General features: G+C 37.1%; 3 protein-coding genes and 1 long non-coding RNA gene across 6 annotated transcripts; 3 read left to right on the forward strand and 1 right to left on the reverse strand.

The window, feature by feature from the left end:
* LOC18781652 (heterogeneous nuclear ribonucleoprotein 1) lies at nucleotides 918-4,895 on the forward strand. The gene is made up of 6 exons (XM_007215549.2): nucleotides 918-1,455; nucleotides 1,560-1,600; nucleotides 1,956-2,119; nucleotides 3,257-3,356; nucleotides 3,463-3,632; nucleotides 3,920-4,895. Exons 1-6 carry the CDS (start codon nucleotides 1,400-1,402, stop codon nucleotides 4,454-4,456), a joined length of 1,068 nt encoding a protein of 355 aa, XP_007215611.1. The 5' UTR covers nucleotides 918-1,399; the 3' UTR covers nucleotides 4,457-4,895.
* Nucleotides 5,763-10,977, forward strand: LOC18782288 (long chain acyl-CoA synthetase 8). 2 transcript variants are annotated; one of them, XM_007216956.2, is made up of 12 exons: nucleotides 5,763-5,866; nucleotides 6,757-7,359; nucleotides 7,472-7,552; nucleotides 7,685-7,954; nucleotides 8,324-8,455; nucleotides 8,526-8,699; nucleotides 8,803-9,032; nucleotides 9,310-9,427; nucleotides 9,793-9,924; nucleotides 10,053-10,187; nucleotides 10,295-10,501; nucleotides 10,591-10,977. In XM_007216956.2, the coding sequence occupies exons 2-12, from the start codon at nucleotides 6,811-6,813 to the stop codon at nucleotides 10,753-10,755; spliced, it is 2,193 nt and encodes a 730-aa protein (XP_007217018.1). In that variant the 5' UTR covers nucleotides 5,763-5,866; nucleotides 6,757-6,810; the 3' UTR covers nucleotides 10,756-10,977. The 2 variants fall into 2 exon arrangements, with proteins under 2 accessions (XP_007217018.1, XP_020416342.1); XM_020560753.1 differs by lacking the exon at nucleotides 5,763-5,866 and having other exon boundaries at nucleotides 6,742-7,359; nucleotides 10,591-10,932.
* Nucleotides 11,075-13,851, reverse strand: LOC18783660. The gene is made up of 6 exons (XM_020560754.1): nucleotides 13,354-13,851; nucleotides 12,601-12,746; nucleotides 12,157-12,325; nucleotides 11,884-11,982; nucleotides 11,595-11,677; nucleotides 11,075-11,499 (listed from the first exon to the last, which is right to left on the reverse strand). The coding sequence occupies exons 1-6, from the start codon at nucleotides 13,753-13,755 to the stop codon at nucleotides 11,352-11,354; spliced, it is 1,047 nt and encodes a 348-aa protein (XP_020416343.1). The 5' UTR covers nucleotides 13,756-13,851; the 3' UTR covers nucleotides 11,075-11,351.
* LOC109948273 lies at nucleotides 13,943-15,504 on the forward strand. 2 transcript variants are annotated; one of them, XR_002270887.1, is made up of 4 exons: nucleotides 13,943-14,502; nucleotides 14,638-14,694; nucleotides 14,853-14,972; nucleotides 15,074-15,504. It is a non-coding gene; the product is annotated as an uncharacterized LOC109948273 (long non-coding RNA). The 2 variants fall into 2 exon arrangements; XR_002270886.1 differs by having other exon boundaries at nucleotides 13,946-14,694.

Raw genomic sequence — 18,796 nt, forward strand, 5'->3', positions numbered from 1 at the left:
GAATAAAATTGCAAAGCATTTGTATTTTGTATATTAAAATAAATATTATATGGACTCGTGAAAATTTGGTGCAAATATTGATTGTTTAGCTTATCCTAGACCAATTGCAGTTCATGTAATGAGAATATACTTGAGTTGCTAAAAGGTATCGTTTAAGAATATACAGCCAGTATGTTAATCTATTAGCAAAGTCGATGTTTCTAAATCATTAGCATTACTGAGTCCTAAATCATCTAATAATGCCCTAACTTTTGTATTAACTTTTTTAACTGTATGATTAATTGGATGGATATTTGGTTTGACCAGTCTATTTCTTTAGTTCGTGTGTTGACCATGTGTCCCCCTTTCATAATTGTTTTAAGACCAAATGGCAAGTGTCAAGTCAATGCAATGTTGATTCAAGCCAAACATCACAATGTTGGAAGTAACATGTAGGAATAGGAAGGGGAGGGGGGGTGGGTGCGTTTTAGGTATGAAATAGTTCATTGAATTAATATTGCATCACAGTCTAGTTTGGTTAGATTCACGACCAATTAATTCACTTAGTAACGAGTTGCCTTGATTGGTTTAGAAGGTTTAAAAGCATTTTTTAACAACAAAAATAACTTATGATTGAGTTTCATGAAACGATTTAAAAATGTTTATGCACCTTTAAATTATTTTTTTAGAGAAGTAACAAATATGGCCTAGTTTGGCATTGATGTGCTATGAAAATAATCGTTGTTAGATTTGCTGTGAGAGAAATTAGATGTGAGAGAAAGTAGTTTGGCGTTTGATAAACTTTTTGTTAAGAGAGTGTTGTCCTGCATAATCACTAAATCCAGCGTCTCTTCGAAACTGATTCCCGCATAATCAGAAAATAAAAGCACCTCATTAGCTGTTTTTCCTTATAGCTTTCTCTCACAGTAATTTTTAAAAATAAGTGATTTTCTCAAAGTTTACCAAACGAGCTGGACTTTTTTAAAAATTACTTATCACCCCAAATAAGTAATGTCAAACAGGCACTATGTAGTTTCTTAGAAAGCACTTAAATTTTTAACAAAAATTTCGACATTATTTAGGCATTAAATGGTTGATATAAAATTATGGGATGAAAAAAAAAAAATCAAAACCCCATCAACAATTATGTTCACTGCTTATTAAAAGAAAAAAAAAAAAAAACAATTATGTTCAATGCCAACGTGAGCTTTTGGTCTTGCGCACGGCCTAAGGCAACATATTGGATCAAAATTGGGGCATTATGTTTGGCCCAAACCCAACCCTAGCTTTGTTTGCTCTATTCACCGCCTTCAAAATTGCCTTGCTTGTTTTGGCACTCTGTTTATTTAGTTATTACTTGTTGGCACTCCAAAACCAAAATCGCTGATACATCCCAAAACCCAAACCAAATCAGACGAACATGGCTTCGAAGAAGAGTAACCATAACCCTCACTCAGGCGACGGTGCTAGCCCTGGGTTCGTCCTCAATCTCTCTCTTTCTCTCTCGAAAGAGTTGAATTATCTGTAGCTGCGATTATGCTAATTGGTTATTGTTTTTGTGTGTTTTTTTGTTGTTGCAGAAAGATATTCATCGGTGGCTTAGCTAAAGACACCACCTTGGGTAAGATTTCTTCTATTAAATTTTATGGGTATTCTTTAATTCCGCGATATTATGGTTTTTAAGCTTTTGTTAACAGTGTATATCATGATTATGATCCATCAAAATCTTAATGGGTGTTTTTCGTTTCTGAGAAATTGTGGATTTTTGCTTTCCAGTCTTTAGTTTTAGTTTTAACAACTTCTCATTGTAATTCTGTATGCAAACTCGGGTGGGTATGTTCTTCAAGTCAGTGAAATCGATGCTCTATGGACTTTGTTAGCAGTTTCCAACTTTGCTTTGCTGTGAAATTTTGATGTGTTTTCTTCAATTTTCTCATATCTACGTGCAATGTGTTTGTTGAATTATCCGGTCACAGATACCTTCGTTAAGTACTTTGAGAAGTATGGGGAGATAATAGACTCTGTGATCATGAAAGACCGGCAAACTGGTCGACCTAGGGGATTTGGGTTCATCACCTATGCGGATCCTTCAGTTGTTGACCAAGTTATGGAAGAGACTCATGTAATCAATGACAAGCAGGTAATTGTCATCCTCTTCCTCCATTTGTTAATATACTAGCCTCTCTGCGCCCTCCCGCGCCTGCGAGAGGGGGTTTTTTTTTTCCTACTATGCTTGACTCTCCAAGTGTTTTATTAGTACATAATCATTGCATAAATCATGGAGGTCTTTTATTCTGCCACTCGCACGTCGCATGACTTTCCAAGAGTTTAATTAGTACATAATCATTGTGTTTTTTTGCAATATTGAAGACACGATTTCATACATTTGAAGCTTCGTTCAATTGGTTAAACTACACATCACTTTCTTCCCTTGCAAGTACAAAATTAAATGGAAAAAAAAAAAAGTTAAGAGAAAAATGAACACAAAAAAAAAACTGATCAGTCAATTCTTAATGAAAAAAAAGAAGACAAAAATGAACAAAAACAGATCTGTGCTTCAATTAAGAAAAGAAAAGCTACATGAATGTTTCTTTTTCTTGCTACTGGCAATGGCATAAATGTTTGTAAATCAATTATATGTAGCAAGCAGTAGGACTTCATCATATGCCCCTGAACAACATGCATGACGGCCTTCTATCTCTTCCCCAAAATCCTACAAAACAATAGAAGAAAACAAACAACATAAGAAAGCTAGGCTTTGAATCACAACTTATAGCTCTTTCACATGTTATAATTTATGAAGAAATAACTGCAATGCATCCCGACTGAACCATTTAACTATTTTTTATTCTTTTCCAACAGCTTCTCAGAAGCCAAACAGAGATTTGAGCAAACTAAAATCAAAGGCCTAAATTAAATTGATTAGTTCAACTAATTGTAGAATAATTTGTTGGGTTATTTTAGTTGTTTTCTTGAGAATGAAATCAATGGATATTATATGGATTTGATGTTCCTTTCAATAGTCCGAAAATGGGGAATTGTGTCTTTTATTGGTATGCTATGATATGAAATAGGCATGTTACGGTTCAATTAGTAAATTTTGAGCTTAATTTTAATCAAGTTTTGATAGTTGATATTGAGTTTCTATTCAGGTATTTAGCTCTTATGATGTTTCTCCCGTTAAATTTTAATTGAACTGTTCTTTTCGAGAATTTTCTTTTATGTAACGTTGTGTCCAATAATTTGATTGTGACTAGTGGCATGAATTTTTCACCAGGTTGAGATAAAGAGAACCATTCCAAAGGGTTCTGGACAGGGAAATGATTTCAAAACAAAGAAAATTTTTGTTGGCGGGATTCCAACCACAGTTACTGAAGGTTTGTTGTATTATTTTTGTCCATTGGTTGTATTCTGATGCTATGTTTATTGTTGCACAACTGATGAATTGTTTCTTCTCCCTCAACTTTTTTATTTGAACATCAGATGAGTTCAAAAGTTTCTTTTCACAATTTGGAAAGGTGGTGGAGCATGAGATCATACGTGATCATGTCACTAAGCGCTCTCGAGGTTTTGGATTTGTTGTATTTGACAACGAAAAAGTTGTTGATAATGTTCTTGCAAATGGAAATAGGATTGATATGGCTGGTACACAGGTGAGTTATTGGCAATGTTCATTTAAGGTGTTCGGTGTATATGGACATGTTATGTATAGAGGAATATTTGAAGGTTTTCCTTCAAAGTATTCTCAGAATTCTCAGAATTTTGTTGTATATTTGTATCATAGTTTCAGTCAACTTACTTTTTCACTATCCATATTTCATCAGTAGTGGACTTAATGCAGAGGTTTTTTAATGCAGAGGTTTTCTCCCTCTACCTAAATCTGGGTCTCACAAAAGGTTTGCGAAGTATAAGCCTAGGTTAACTCACTTCTTTATTGTAGGTTGAGATCAAGAAGGCCTCACCAAAGAAGGCCTCAAACCCAGCACATGTTCCTGCATTTGGTAGTGACTCTAGGGCACACCCTTACAATGATAGTTTCGGTGGATTTGGAGACTCCATGAGTGGTTTCGGTCCTGGTGGTTATGGTGCTGGAGGTTATGGCCCTGCTTCTTATAGGTCACTGGGAGGTTTTGGCAGTAGGTTTGGTGATTATGGTGGATATCCAGATGGTAATGATTTTGGAGGTGGTTTTGGGGGCTTTGGTGGTGGTGGTGCTTTTTCTGGTTATCGTGGAGAGTCGTCATTCGGTTATTCTAGTCGCTTTGGTTCTTATGGTGGAGGGATTGGTGGGGGATATGGTGGTAGTGGGTTAGGTGCATATGGCCGTGAAGCTAGGGGCTATGGTGGTTATGATGGTTCAGGCTCTGCTGATGGTTATGATTCAGGACCTGGTGCTAGTTATGGTGGAACTCGAAGCTTGTACGGTAGTAGGGCAGGTTATGGCGGCAGTAGTCGTTACCACCCTTACGGAAGGTAGACATATACTTAAGCTTCCCAATAGAAGTTGCACGCAGGTTCCAATATCACTCTTTGCGTCCTATGGTTCCATTGTCACTAGGCACTACTGCAAGAGGCACTAAGCTAGAAGATGAGATGAACCATTAGTTTGCCCCTCGGTCTACTCTGTGGCATGGACATCCAAAGTTAGATTATCACTAATTTAGAGACTTTGTCAATTATTGGCTTGTGATTCTAGTTAGGCATCTTTTGTGTGCTCTGTATGAATGATTGTCATCATATATTGAGACTTAGACACTTACTGTTTTGTGATCAGCCTAGAGTATGAGATATATTCAAACAGAGTTCTATTCTTTTGTTAACATTTCTCTGTCTCAGTCGGCAAGACTATCAATCAAGACTGCACATTGTGTTTAGATAAATTACACGATTTTATCGATCAATCTGATCGATGAACTGATTGATAGTTCAATGTTTATATCTATGCGCTTCTCTTGCTAGCAGATAGCACAAGAATTAGAAGAAGACTCTTAGAATCATCTGCTTGGTTATGTAGGGGTCAATTGCCATGTATGTTTCATTAGCTTCCACCATGCTTGCAAATGCACCACCTTTTTCGTCTTCCGTCACATGATTATGTATTTACCATAACAAAACCAATGCCATGATAACATTTCAACAAAGGAAAAATATTTTAACTCAGTATTATTTGAGATGCAAATTGCACATGGAGTGGCAGTACAGTGAAAAAATGGGCTAAATTCTCCCCTTCTCTCCAAGTGAATCCGAGTTCGATTCACGAAGGAGACAATTTTGAAACAACCCTATAATATATTAATACTCCCCCACCTAATTAAAAAAAAACATTATTTAGTATTTATTGTGAACTAAAAAGGATTATTGTAGTGCTTGCTACACTGCCATTCTATGAAATGAACCGCTGTCCATCAATCATATGAAACCCGAAGTCAATAAAGTCGGATCACAGATTATGTAATCGCTCACGTTCCACTTTCTCAAGACGACACAGATTACGCCATTTGTCCAAGCTTGCACGTGACATATGCATAATCAGCATGCTGACTCGTTATTCTTGCGCCCCGTTGAAGCAGGGAGCTCGATTCTGGAAGTTTTAATTTTCTGAAATATCTCGATTTTGAAAGTTCTAAACTTGGACCGTGCGGTTATGATAAGTAAAATACCGAAACCAACCCTCACTGAGATTGGTCATCATTCCAAAGTCTCCTAAATCAGACATGTCGTTTTCGATAATTTGTTAATATATATCTGGGGGTATATACGTAAATGCATCCCCAACCTTTGTCTTGCTGCCACCTTCATATGCTTTGCTTTGCTTTGCTTTTTTCAAGCTCAAAGATCGAGTCTTTTTGATAGCATCCAAGGATTCGCTGGCTTTGAATTCAGAGAGGTGAATTTTTCGGCAAACCCACCTTTGTTTTTATGCTATTTTCTTGTGGTGATGATCACTGTGTGTTATTTGTGATAGGTGGTGTTTTCTTACAAGACTTGTTTTTAATTTTGTTTCAAGGTTGATTTTTACTTCTTGATGAATAACATTTTCATAGTCTTTTATGGATTTGGTGGTAATTGGAGTTTCTGTTTGATGTTTCACATTCAAATTTGTTCCTTGTGTTAGCTTATAGTGTGGTGGCTGTTCATCTTCATCATGTGCGACGAGTGAGTATTTTGATCGAACCCAAAAGTTTTGCAGCATGGGGTTTGTGTTGTATTTGCTTTTCAGTTTTAAGAATTTCATTTTTTGTGATAACTCTCTGACTGATCCTACCTAACGATTGAAATGTTCTGACATCTGGGTTTCGATTAGTGGTGGGGTTGCTCTCAGAAGTTTCAAATTTTTTTTGGTTGAAATTAGAAGTATGATCATCGTCTCGTCAGATATTTATTTTCCCAGAAGTGTTGTTCGTTAATGAAGAATCCATTTATTTCCTTAGTTTGATCATGAAGAATACGTTAAGTTTTTATTTTTATTTTCTACAGAATAAGATGCGTTTCAAAGCTGGAAGTTGTTTGAAATCTGAATTCTGTTTGATATTTCGTAACCTGAAAGTCACAGAATTGTGATGACAGTTATCAATTTTCATTGACGATGATGTTATACTTCACATGCGTGCGTTTCCTTATTTATTTATTTATTTTTTCATTTTGCCTGATTTAGTCATGTAGTGTATGTGCATATGTTAGTTCTACACATAACTGTAGTTATACTAAAGATTAGACACTGCGATTGTTTCGAACATTAAAAATGATTTCCTTATTTAACAGTGTCATCTATTTTAGGTAACAATTTGGTCTATTCAGAAGGAATAAATTCATATTAATAAACATTCAGTGATGGAAAATTCTGAAGAAATTTTGTTCAACTCACCTGCGCAAGACGATTTGGTTGTTGGAGATCAATTTTCCATTCTGAAAGGCTATGGGACATATGGCATTGTTGGTGCTGTTATTGTTGCCGTGCTTATACCTGTCTTGCTGTCCCCTATTTTCATGGGAAAGAAAAGGGGGAAGCAAAGGGGAGTTCCAGCGGAAGTTGGTGGCGAGGCAGGTTACGCAATGCGCAATGCTCGGGTAACTGAGTTGATTGAAGTTCCTCAGAAAGGAGCCACAACTATGGCAGCCCTGTTTGAACTATCCTGTAAAAAGTATTCACAGAATCAATTTCTTGGAACAAGGAAGTTTATTGGAAGGGAATTTGTCACAGCTAGCGATGGAAGGAAGTTTGAGAAGCTTCACTTGGGAGATTATGAATGGCAAACTTACAGAGAAGTGTTTGATCGTGCTTGCAACTTTGCATCTGGGCTTATTAATCTAGGTCATAATGTGGATAGCCGTGCTGCAATTTTTTCAGATACCCGCGCAGAGTGGTTTATAGCCTTTCAGGTCAATTTTTTTTAATGCCTGATTTGTGGTGTCTGTTGTCGTTTCTTTTATTTTTGTGTATGAAGTTGTGAGTGCAGAGGCAGTTCTAAAAATAGTTGGTTTTGGATTCCAGGGATGCTTCCGGCAGAATGTTACTGTTGTTACTATTTATTCTTCACTAGGAGAGGACGCCCTAATTCACTCCCTCAATGAGGTTGGTGGTAAAATCACTGCTTTCCTGTTCTTCATGAGTTTATTTAACCACGAACATGTGGGTGATTTATATTATAAAAATTACACTGTATACCTATAAAAAAAGAAACTCCTCATTAGTGCTTTTTAACAGACCCAGGTATCGACATTGATCTGTGATGCCAAGCAGTTGAAAAAGCTGGCCGCAATAAGCTCAAGCCTAAACACTATTCAAAATGTTATTTATTTTGAAGATGAGGGAAGTTCAGATACTAGCATTTCTGGAAGTATGAGCAATTGGAAAGTTGCATCCTTTTCTGAAGTTGAGAAGCTTGGACAGAAGGGTACGGTTCATCCAAGGTTACCTTCCAAAAATGATATTGCTGTTGTCATGTATACAAGTGGCAGTACAGGTCTACCAAAGGTTTGTTTCGCTTCCTGACCCTTATTGCAAATCTGTTGTTTGCTATTTGAGATCCAGAACAATCATATTTTGTAAATCTGTCCATTTGGCCATCTGTTGAAAATAGTATGTTGCTTTCTTTTGGATTGCAGATTCCCTAAGACAACATAGTTTAGAAACTTGAGTACTTAACTACTTACTATGATGTAAGAACTCGTATGCAAATCCTTCTCCATGTATTCACAAGTCTTATCTATCTGGCCATGTGCCCATTCTCAAATCAACTTTAGTTGAATAATGTACTGTAAAATATTGGAGCATGACTAGTTATTTCCTATTACCCAATGTTGTTCATTTTCCTTTAAATGATTTTAGTTTATAATGATGTAGGGTGTCATGATAACTCATGGGAACATTGTAGCCACTACTGCAGCTGTCATGACAGTGGTTCCAAGTCTGGGTAGCACTGATGTATACTTGGCGTACTTGCCCCTAGCTCACGTTTTCGAATTGGCTGCTGAGGTACCTTTGTTTTAATATTTGTATTACTACTTTACATTTATTAAATTGTAATTATGATGTGCTTGTCCAGTCTGTGATGCTGGCTGCAGGTTGTTCAATTGGTTATGGTTCAGCATTGACTTTCACAGACACTTCAAATAAAATTAAGAAAGGAACCAAGGGAGATGCAACTATGTTAAAGCCAACCATCATGACAGCAGTTCCTGCTATTTTAGATCGTGTTCGAGATGGAGTTCTGAAAAAGGTGAAGTGGATATTATTCACCTTGTATGTGGTTGTTTAGCATATGTGATTCAACCATATAGGTCTAGTATCCTTTCTAGGCTAATCACTTTGAAGTATTGTAGGTTGAGGAGAAAGGTGGGCTAGCAAAGAATCTTTTTAACCTTGGATTTAGACGGCGACTGGCAGCTGTAGAAGGAAGCTGGTTTGGGGCTTGGGGTTTGGAAAGGATGGTGTGGGATGCCGTTGTCTTCACAAAGATACGCTCAGTACTCGGAGGACGCATTCGCTTTATGCTTTGTGGTGGTGCTCCATTGTCTGCTGAGTCACAGCGGTTCATCAATATCTGCATGGGGTAAGTGCGTTCTCATCTTGAGATAACCAGATAGTTGAACAAATAACCTCTCTTTTTTTCTTCATAGATATTAATGCCAATAATTGAAGTGAGCCCTCTATTTGATTAGGGCAAATGCATTTTCTGGGTGGAAAGTGCTTATGTGCTTATAATGTGTTGGGAGTAGTATCTGTACCTATTTGTTTATCATTGTACAATTCATATTGTCACAAGTGTGCTGTTGATTCTAATCATGTGTAAAATGTAGTTAATTTTGCATGCCATGGTTTTTAAACAGGGCTCCTATTGGGCAAGGATATGGCTTGACAGAAACATTTGCTGGAGCTACATTTTCTGAGTGGGATGACACAACAGTGGGCCGTGTTGGCCCACCCCTTCCTTGTGGCTACATTAAGGTATATTAAATTACTTATTTCCTGGGAAAAAAGTTACTGAAAATTTATGACCAGAGCAGGATTTTTTAAAAGGAGAATATTATCTGAGTGTCATGCCCAGCACATTATTCAGTTATTCTAGCTTTTGTTCTGAGAGTACTGCCTTCCTTTTTATTCTTAGATGATTAGTCCTAATTGACTACTTCCTATGAGTATGAGAATATATGTTTATATCTGACTTTTAGTTTCAATTTCTGCAAGTTTCACTGAACAAAGGAAGACGTGATATTGTACATCTTATCAGGAATTTATGCTGTATATGTGTGTGATATACTAGGTAGGATTTAGAGTTGAATATTAAAGCTGTCTTTTATTTGATGATGCAGCTTGTTTCTTGGAAAGAAGGAGGATACTTGGCATCTGACAAGCCTATGCCTCGTGGGGAGATTGTAGTAGGGGGATTTAGTGTAACTGCTGGTTACTTTAAGAATCAAGAAAAGACTGATGAGGTGTATAAGGTGAATTCTCTAATGAGCCTGTATGCGGTTTTCTGTGTATGTGCATGTGTTTCATCATGATCCTCATTCATCACAGCCTCTAGATAGGGGCACTGAACTGATGATTGGTGACTCATTACATGCTACAGGTTGATGAGAAGGGCATGCGCTGGTTTTATACGGGTGACATTGGAATGTTTCATCCTGATGGATGCCTTGAAATTATAGATAGGAAGAAGGATATCGTTAAACTCCAGCATGGAGAGTACATTTCCCTTGGAAAGGTGCGTTTAAAATTTATATATTATTTCTGGTAAATTATGTTGCCAGACAAAGCACCCTGTAACTTTCTGTGGGATGCTAATTACATTGGTCGCTGCCTTGCTTGCAGGTTGAGGCTTCGTTACAATCAAGTAATTACGTGGATAATATTATGGCATATGCAGATCCCTCCCACAACTACTGCATAGCTTTAGTTGTCCCTGCACGTCAGGCCCTCGAGAAGTGGGCCCAAGAAGCCGACATCAAATACAATGATTTTTCTGAGCTGTGTGGAAAAGCTGAAACAGTCACTGAGGTTCAGCAATCCCTCTCTAAGGTCTGTTCATCTTTACTTAATATCCACTAGATGATTGCTGAGAGTTGAGAGCCTTTTTGTCCGATCTAAATATGAAAAATCTTGTACAGGTAGCAAAGGCAGCAAAATTGGACAAGTTTGAAACTCCTGCAAAGATTCAGTTGTTAGCCGATCCATGGACACCCGAGTCTGGATTGGTTACTGCTGCTATGAAGATTAAGAGGGAACAGATCAAGTCCAAGTTCAAAAATGAGCTGCAGAAGTTGTATGCGTGAACAAGAATGGTTTATGTGTTTCCCTAGGTTGCGCTATATATTTTGGTATTTGTTGGTCCAAAATTTTCTATATCTCAGTAATTTCAACGCTATTACTTTTGCACCTGAGATCATCTGTTCCGATCCCCCTACCCTGATATCGCTTGTATAAAAAAAAGCGGCTACTTCTAAGTTTTAGTTTGATGCGGTTGAATGGCATGAAAGAGGGAGTAAGCATGTTTCACATGATAGTTGGGAAGAATAATATGCTAGAGCACAACTGCTGCCTAAGATAACTGAAAAGATTCTTGGTGCCTAATTACAATGACCACAAAAAGTATAAAACGGAAATGAGTTTCATATCCTTCAAACTTGGACGTTGTTGGTAGAAACTACGTTGTTTAAATGGTAATTACAACATGCATCTAAAGCAATGTGAAAATCCTAGTTCGTCGATGTGTTAAGCTACATCAAGCTTCAAGCATCTAATAAGTCTCCCATCAGAAGAAAGATCTGAGTTCCACTTGTATGAGAAGCTAATTGTGGTATGTATAACTGGGATAACATTAAAATTGTTCCTGAATGATTGTATACGTTCCTTGCCTGTAGAGTAAGCTTCATCCGTCTTCTTCATGGTGCAATTTCGGATCAGTAGGGCTCGGTGAATTAGCTTCTGTTGATAGAGATGGCCGTAAGACAAGATACAGAGCAGGGCCTATGAGTGGCACCAATGACACAAAGAGAAGCCAAAAACCTTTGTCAAACCTGCAAAAGAGCGTGTGAATATTGCGCCACAATAACCATTGCTAGAGGACTTTTGACCAGAAACTTAGGAGAAATATAAACATAAAAACAATCACCATTTCCGGGACGTCATATCGTTATAGACCCAGAATGGAGCAAATGCAGATAGCAGAGTGAAATCAAGGCTCATCACATGGATCTGCATCATGAAGTTCCCAAATGTGGGACATTTTAGTGAGGTCTTACATGTTTGCATTAAACTAATAATGATGAAAAAGAAGCACTTGAGCACATAAGTTATAGGAAAATGCAGACGTTCAATGTGTTGCATGATAGCCATCCTTTTCAAATATAACAAACTAAAGAAATTCCGGTGAAATATGTGTTAATGGTTGAGTTACTTACAAATTTACTTCCATTGAAGTACTGATAATATTCCTTCCAGTCAGCCCCATCGGCTAGACCTGCATAGATAACGATGCCCAATCCTGCAGCAAGTGATATCTGATGTGTAATGGAGTTACTTGCATTTTCCAAAACAAAGTGAAAAATCGATGTTACTGCAGTTATATTCAGCTATCATTAGTACAGCAACAATAACAGCTGCATGTTTAAATCAATCTTTTGATATATCACAAACAACATAAAAGCATGAAGAAGAAGTGAGAAGTTTCTTACCCAAGCAGTTAATTTAGATTCAAGAAAGTTGAGAGGCCATTTTGTCAGCTCACTTTCATCAACAGGAGGTGGTGGTGGTCTCCAAAGCACAAAATAGGGAAGAAGAGCATAAGCCCCACCAAAGAATGAAAGTATCAAGAAAGGCCAGACAGGAACTTTGCTTTTTGAGCTACAAATAAAAGGATGGATAATTCAGATAAAATCCGATTGTGAAATATTGATGGACAGGAAACTTAAAGAACATTGCCACAGCTGCAGATACAAGGGTGGAAATTCCTCCAAGAAAATACTGAATATATTAAGGGTGGAAATATCCAAGATTCATCTCAGATACACTACAAACAGAAATTAGAATCATAATCACAAAACAAAAGGAAAATGGGGGCACAAGAAGTACATAACATCATCAAAGAATTGAATGAGAAGCAAAGAAAATAACATTACCTTCTCCCTGTTGGAAGCAGCAACATGCTATACACCAAAGGCCACAAACCCATTATGTACCAGACGGACACGAGAACTTCATTCATTCTGAAACCATCATCTCCCTTCAAATTCAAGAGTTTCTTTAAGAAATACATGTCCTGTGACTGAAAATATTAAAGGACCATCCGTTAAGAATACGAAATGTGGGATGATAGAAAAGCTTGTTTTGTAGTCGTTGCAAAGATCTAATGAATAACAGGGACTTCAAATGTTTGTGGACGTGCTCTCACTGTCTCACACCAGTTTACTTAGAAGAAAGAAATAGTTCAATAAAAAATTTACTCCAGCTAGGGATTATTGGTTTTTCCATATTCACGATTTAGGACAGCAGAATGAAGGAGAACCAGAAGCTTTAATTCATCTTAGGAAGGACAGTCAGCCATGACAGTGTCTTAGACATTTGAACAGTTTCACTTGTTGCTTTTAATAGTGTCTTAGACATAAGTAATCATTTCAGATCGGAACATTATTCTCTCAATACAAGAAATTAAACCTTCTAAAGGTAATTTAGTCAACAAAAAAAAAATAAGTAGAACAATAACAAAAGCATAAATTGCAATGAAATGTCTTTGCTCCTAGCTACAACTACTTCAACAAAGCAGATCGAATTCTGGCTTATTAAGTTGCAAAGAAATGAAATACTAAACAAAAGAACTTATATATATATATATATATATATATATATATTAAAAATTCATAATTCTACAATACCGGGGTCTGGTCTGGAGCAAGATTGAACACATAGTACAGCAGTGCACCCCACAACACAAAGAGCAAAACTGAGGTTGTCCAGCTCCCTCCATCAGCACCATTTTCACTCTTACCAAGTTCACTTTCCAAGGAAGCACTCTCGTTCAGAACTGGGTCTTCTGGTTTCTGACTATTTAAGGTACTCTGACAAATTTGAAGAGGACCCTTTTGAAATGTAAAGATTGAAGTTTTACCATTGTGGGTTCCAGAAAAGATTGAAACTTTTGAGGTTGTTTTGGAATGTGAAATTCTGGCCTTTAGGTTTTGGGTTTGTAATGAAGTTCTGAAAGTTGGGTTTTTGAGAGGAAGAGATGGGAAGGTGGAGAAGAAGTTGCAGCAGATGAGGTTGGCATTAGCCAACATGTTGGAAGATTGAAAGATTATAGGATTTTGATATTCCGATTCAAGCTGTAGCTTTTTAGTAGTGAGCTGAGTCTACCAAAACGGTGTCGTCTTAAGGTTTCAGACCATGACAAGAAAGGTCATAGCGCGCCTTTAATAACTGCAAAAACGACCACAAACCAATAACCTCAGATAAGGCACTTCTTTTTACTCTGGCTTTGGATAGCCATGGCTGAAGCTTCAAGAGCTCTGCAAACCACTCTCATTCCCAGTTTCCATTCACAACACAAAGTCTCACATTTCAAAATTTCCGTAGAAACCCAAATTCAGTGCTCAGTCTCCACATGTGACAGCACCAGAAACAGAGTGACCCAGAAGATCCATGGGCCTGTGACATTGATTCCTTGTAAAACGCTTCTCCTTTGCAGAAATGGCTGACTGTGTCAGGCTGTCCACCCCAAAAAATAGCCATATACAAAGTTGAAGAGGGGGAGAGAGGACTTGTGCTGTGCCTCCTATTTTTTATTTATTTATATTTTTACTTTTGATCACTGCAGAATCAGTAAGATTTTTTTTAGAAAATTTGTTGGAGAGTTACTCACTTTCTTTTTCTCTTAATTAGAAAAGTGATTTGGCAGCCCGTAATTATGTGCACCTGTATTGGAATTGGGCACTACAACACAACTTTTTCTCTCCCTATGATGTTTGTGCTTGTGTGTTTTTGAATGTTGGGAGTGGACTTGTGGCATCAATGAACTTTTGAGAATAGTATTCTTCAAAGCTCTGATTGTTCCTTCATTTGAGTTTTTTGAGATATATTATTCTCAACTTGATAATAATGTTCTTGTGACTTGATGATCTTATAACTAATTGATTGGCTATTTCTTCCTATCTCTGGTGCAGATACAATGATTTCAGGTTAAGGAATTCTCCAAGTATCCTGCTTTATTTCCTGAAGAGGTATTAAACTTTTATTGCAACTGAGGCTTATGTGTATTACCACTCTTGGAAAGCTTGTCAACATTAATCTATTCAGAGCCAGATCAGTTTGCAATCAACGATCTGCATACCCATTTTACAACTTCTCTGGATTCTAAAATACTATTTTGGCTTGGTAGGGCTCAGTGAATTAGGCTCTGTTGATAGTGGTGGCTGTAAGGCGAGATACAAAGCAGGGCCTAGGAGTTGCACCAATGATAAAAATAGAAGCCAAGAGCCTTTGTCAAACCTGCAAAAAGGTAAGTGTTTGAATATTGTGCCACAATAACTATTGCTGAAGGAATTTAAAACTTGAACTTTGGAGAAATATAAACATCAACAAAACAATCACCATTTCCAGGAAGTCATATCATTGTACACCCAAAATGGAGCAAATGCAGACAGTAGAATGAAATCAAGGCTCATCACGTGAATCTGCGTCATGAGAGTTCCAAAATGTGGCACAATTCAGTGAGATGTTCACGTTTGCATTACACTATATATGAGGAAAAAGAAACAGCCTTTACTTGAGCAAATAACTTAGTTATATGTACAACGATGACTAAGGCCGAACCAGAAAATGTTAACCGAACCAGAAAATGTTAAGTTTCAAGTATTTTCAGAACTTCAACGTATTATTATTGGTAGGTTATGATCTACTTTTTAACCATATAGTTTTCCTGTATGAGAGAATAATAGCCAATCTTTTTCAGATATGAGAAACTAAAGAAGTACCTCTGAAATGTATGTGTTGATGGTTGAGTGACTTACAAATTTACTTTCATTGAAGTACTGGTAATATTCCTTCCAGTCAGCCCCATTAGCTAGACCTGCATAGATCACTATACCCAGTCCTGCAGCAAGTATTACCTGATGCGTAATGGAGTTACTTGCATTTTCCAAAACAAATTGAAAAATCAATGTTACTGCATATCATTAGTAAAACAACTATAATCAACCTGCTTTAGGTCGATTATGCTAATAAATTCCGGCTGTCACTGCAGTTATCATCATTTATCTATGACTAAGTACACATAAAAGAAGGGAGAAATAAAGGAAAAACATCAATGATGCTGCTCTCAAGATCAATTGAATCTTTCTCTCCGAGGCTATGATATGTCCAGAGAACAATCAATAATAGTGCTTGTTTATAAAATAAATCACTTACAACTACAGTAAAAACATGGTATTCAATCTTGTATGCTTGACTGGCCAAGTTCAAAATTAAATTTCATCAAAGTCTGTCATTACTGATGTTATTTGCAATCATGAATTTATCCATGCGAAAATTTTAGTACAGATCTGATGCATAATCTAAAGAAAGATTTAAGATATAAGAGAAACTGGAGAGTGTATGCTATTCAAGAATAGTTGGCTTAAGCAAGTTGAAAAATTCCTACCGCAGCAGTTAATTTAGATTCCAGAAAGTTGAGAGGCCATCTTCTGAGCTCACTTTCATCAATAAGAGGTGGCGGCGGTCTCCGAAGTACATAATAGGGCAGAAGAGTGTATGCTCCGGCCAAGTATGAAACTATCAAGAACGGCCAGACAGGAACTTTGCTTTTGGAGCTGCACATGAAAGGATAGATAGCACAGATAAATTCATTTGTCAAACATTGATGAACATGGTAGTCCAAGAATATTGCAACAACATCAGATACAATATTACAAATAGTAAGGTGACCCTTTAGTATGTGAAAAGTGATAATCTGATGTATATTGCTTGTGTATTCAGTCATAACAATTACAAAGATATACAGCAAATTGTACAGAAACATATATGGAAAGAAGTAATAACTACAGCCTAAACTACAGGGATTGCTGGACTAGAGAAGGAAACAGAATCAGTTAAAGGTCTGCAGCAATCTGCTCCTATGATTGAGATTTGATATCGTAACAATTCCAGCAGGTCCCGTTGGGAACCTAAGAGGCCTTGTTTTGCTGAACCTTTCCAACAACTCTCTCACTGGTCGCATCCCCTCGTCTTTTGGGGACTTGACTGTTCTTGAATCGTTAGATCTCTCCCAGAACCAGCTCTCAGGAAGGATCCCCAATAATTTAGCACAACTCACTTTCCTTGCATATTTTAATGTATCCCATAACCATCTCTCCGGGCCTATACCACTTGGCAAACAATTCGATACCTTCCAGGAGGACTCGTACCAAGGAAACTCAGGTTTGTGTGGAAAGCCTCTGTCAAAGAAATGTGAAGATTCTGAGAGCTCAATGCGGCCACCATCATCAATCGTGGAAGAAGATGAAGACTCTGGATTTCAAATTGCACTAGATTGGTACGTGGTTCTCCCAGGAATTGTTAGTGGTCTGATAGTTGGAGTGGTTGTTGAGAACATATGGATAACAAAGAAGCATGAATGGTTTGTGGAGACTTTTAGCAGGAGGAGGAAGCCAAGAGGCACAAGGGCGAGAAGGGGACGCAGAACTTAGCCCAAGGCCATGTATGTGTGTTTATCCATGCATGTTTGGTGACTCCATAAGGGAAGTATTTGAGCCTTCAAAGAATATTATATTGTTGTGGTGCATGCTATTATATTAAAATAATCGTGGTGGTGTAAGTTATTTGTATTTGTTCAAAAATATATTTGTAATGTATTTCACAGTTGCTCGTCTCTCTCGTTTTCGACTAGCTACGAACTACATTTTCTGTTAACTATTTGCTTAGTTTGTGTTAACACTGACAAATTCTTAGCCAAAATATTAATAAAGAAATAAATACTTTGCCAAAATATTTTAGGCTGAATTACATCTTACATACAATTAAAAACGGAAATACTAAAACCATATTTATTAGGCCTTGAAATGGGAAGTCAATTCTCTGGTCCTCGTGTGCAAACGGGTAACGAATTTTTATGTAGGTTCACATTTTATAAGTTATTTTATATTTTTAAAAGTAAATAAATAGAAGCCTCCAGAATTTTACACGAGTTGGAAACTTTCCTCATATCACTTCCCCAAGCAACCATAATAAAACTCCCCTCTTCTCTGTCCTTCTCTGCCCCTTCTCTGTTCTTCTCTTGATTCTTATTAAGAAAGACAAATGATGTTAAAATCTTGAAGCCAAAATTTTACCTGCCTACTAGGAACACCTCACTAAGAATTGAGAGAGACTTGAAAAGAGATGAAGTGGACAAGGCACGAGAGGAAGCATTTGCAATTCAACAGCAGTAGGCACAAGAAAAAGACATGTATGATAGAGAGATGAAAATCATGGCCATGGATACGAGCCATATGTCTCCTAAAACAAAGGCCTATTGGAAGCATAGACGAAGGGATGTGATGAGAAGAAAACTTTTCCATGACGACGGACCTAGCAATATGTATTGGTTAAATAATGAAAACCATTAAGTTGTATTGAAACACCTTTGCCATATGTTGTATTGTTGTATTATCCTTTCATTTGTTGTATTGTTTCCTTTTTATTCAATAAAAAAAGCATTAAATAATATGACTATTTATTAAAAACATTTGAGCATCAAAACAAAGATTAATTAAAAATAAACCTTGATTTATTGCAAACAACACACAAAACAAACCATACGTAAAAGCATAATAATAATAATAAAAAAGCATAATTTCAAAAAACACCACACACAAAATAAAGCATAATTAAAAACAAAGCATAATTCCAAACAAAGCACTAATCATCATGCTTTTGAATGAAGTATGTGTCGTAATTACAAATATCATGCATGATTTTTTGGAACAAATGTGGCTGCATTCTATATCTTTCTCGAAACTTAGAAACAGGATATAACGAATTTGGGATAAAGTAATCCTCCAAGAGATTCTTACCCGAGAGTCCCTACGTCTGTCCACATTCGGGGCACGATGACGACGGTGTTGCCTTGATTGATTAAGCATACACACCGCTGCTGCAAGCATTTGTTCCTTTTCTTCATCGGAGTCCCGATCTTCTTCAGCACGTCTACGCCGGATTTCTTTCCTTTCTTTCAGTTGCCTCTCCAACACCCTCCTCAAGTTTGACATTGAGAGTAGAATGTGTTTTGTAAAATCTGAGAAATGAAGGAACATATAAGAGATGGTGTGAGAAGTTTGAGTGGATGGT

Source organism: Prunus persica, chromosome G3, assembly GCF_000346465.2.
Source record: "Prunus persica cultivar Lovell chromosome G3, Prunus_persica_NCBIv2, whole genome shotgun sequence".
Taxonomy (NCBI): Eukaryota; Viridiplantae; Streptophyta; class Magnoliopsida; order Rosales; family Rosaceae; genus Prunus; species Prunus persica.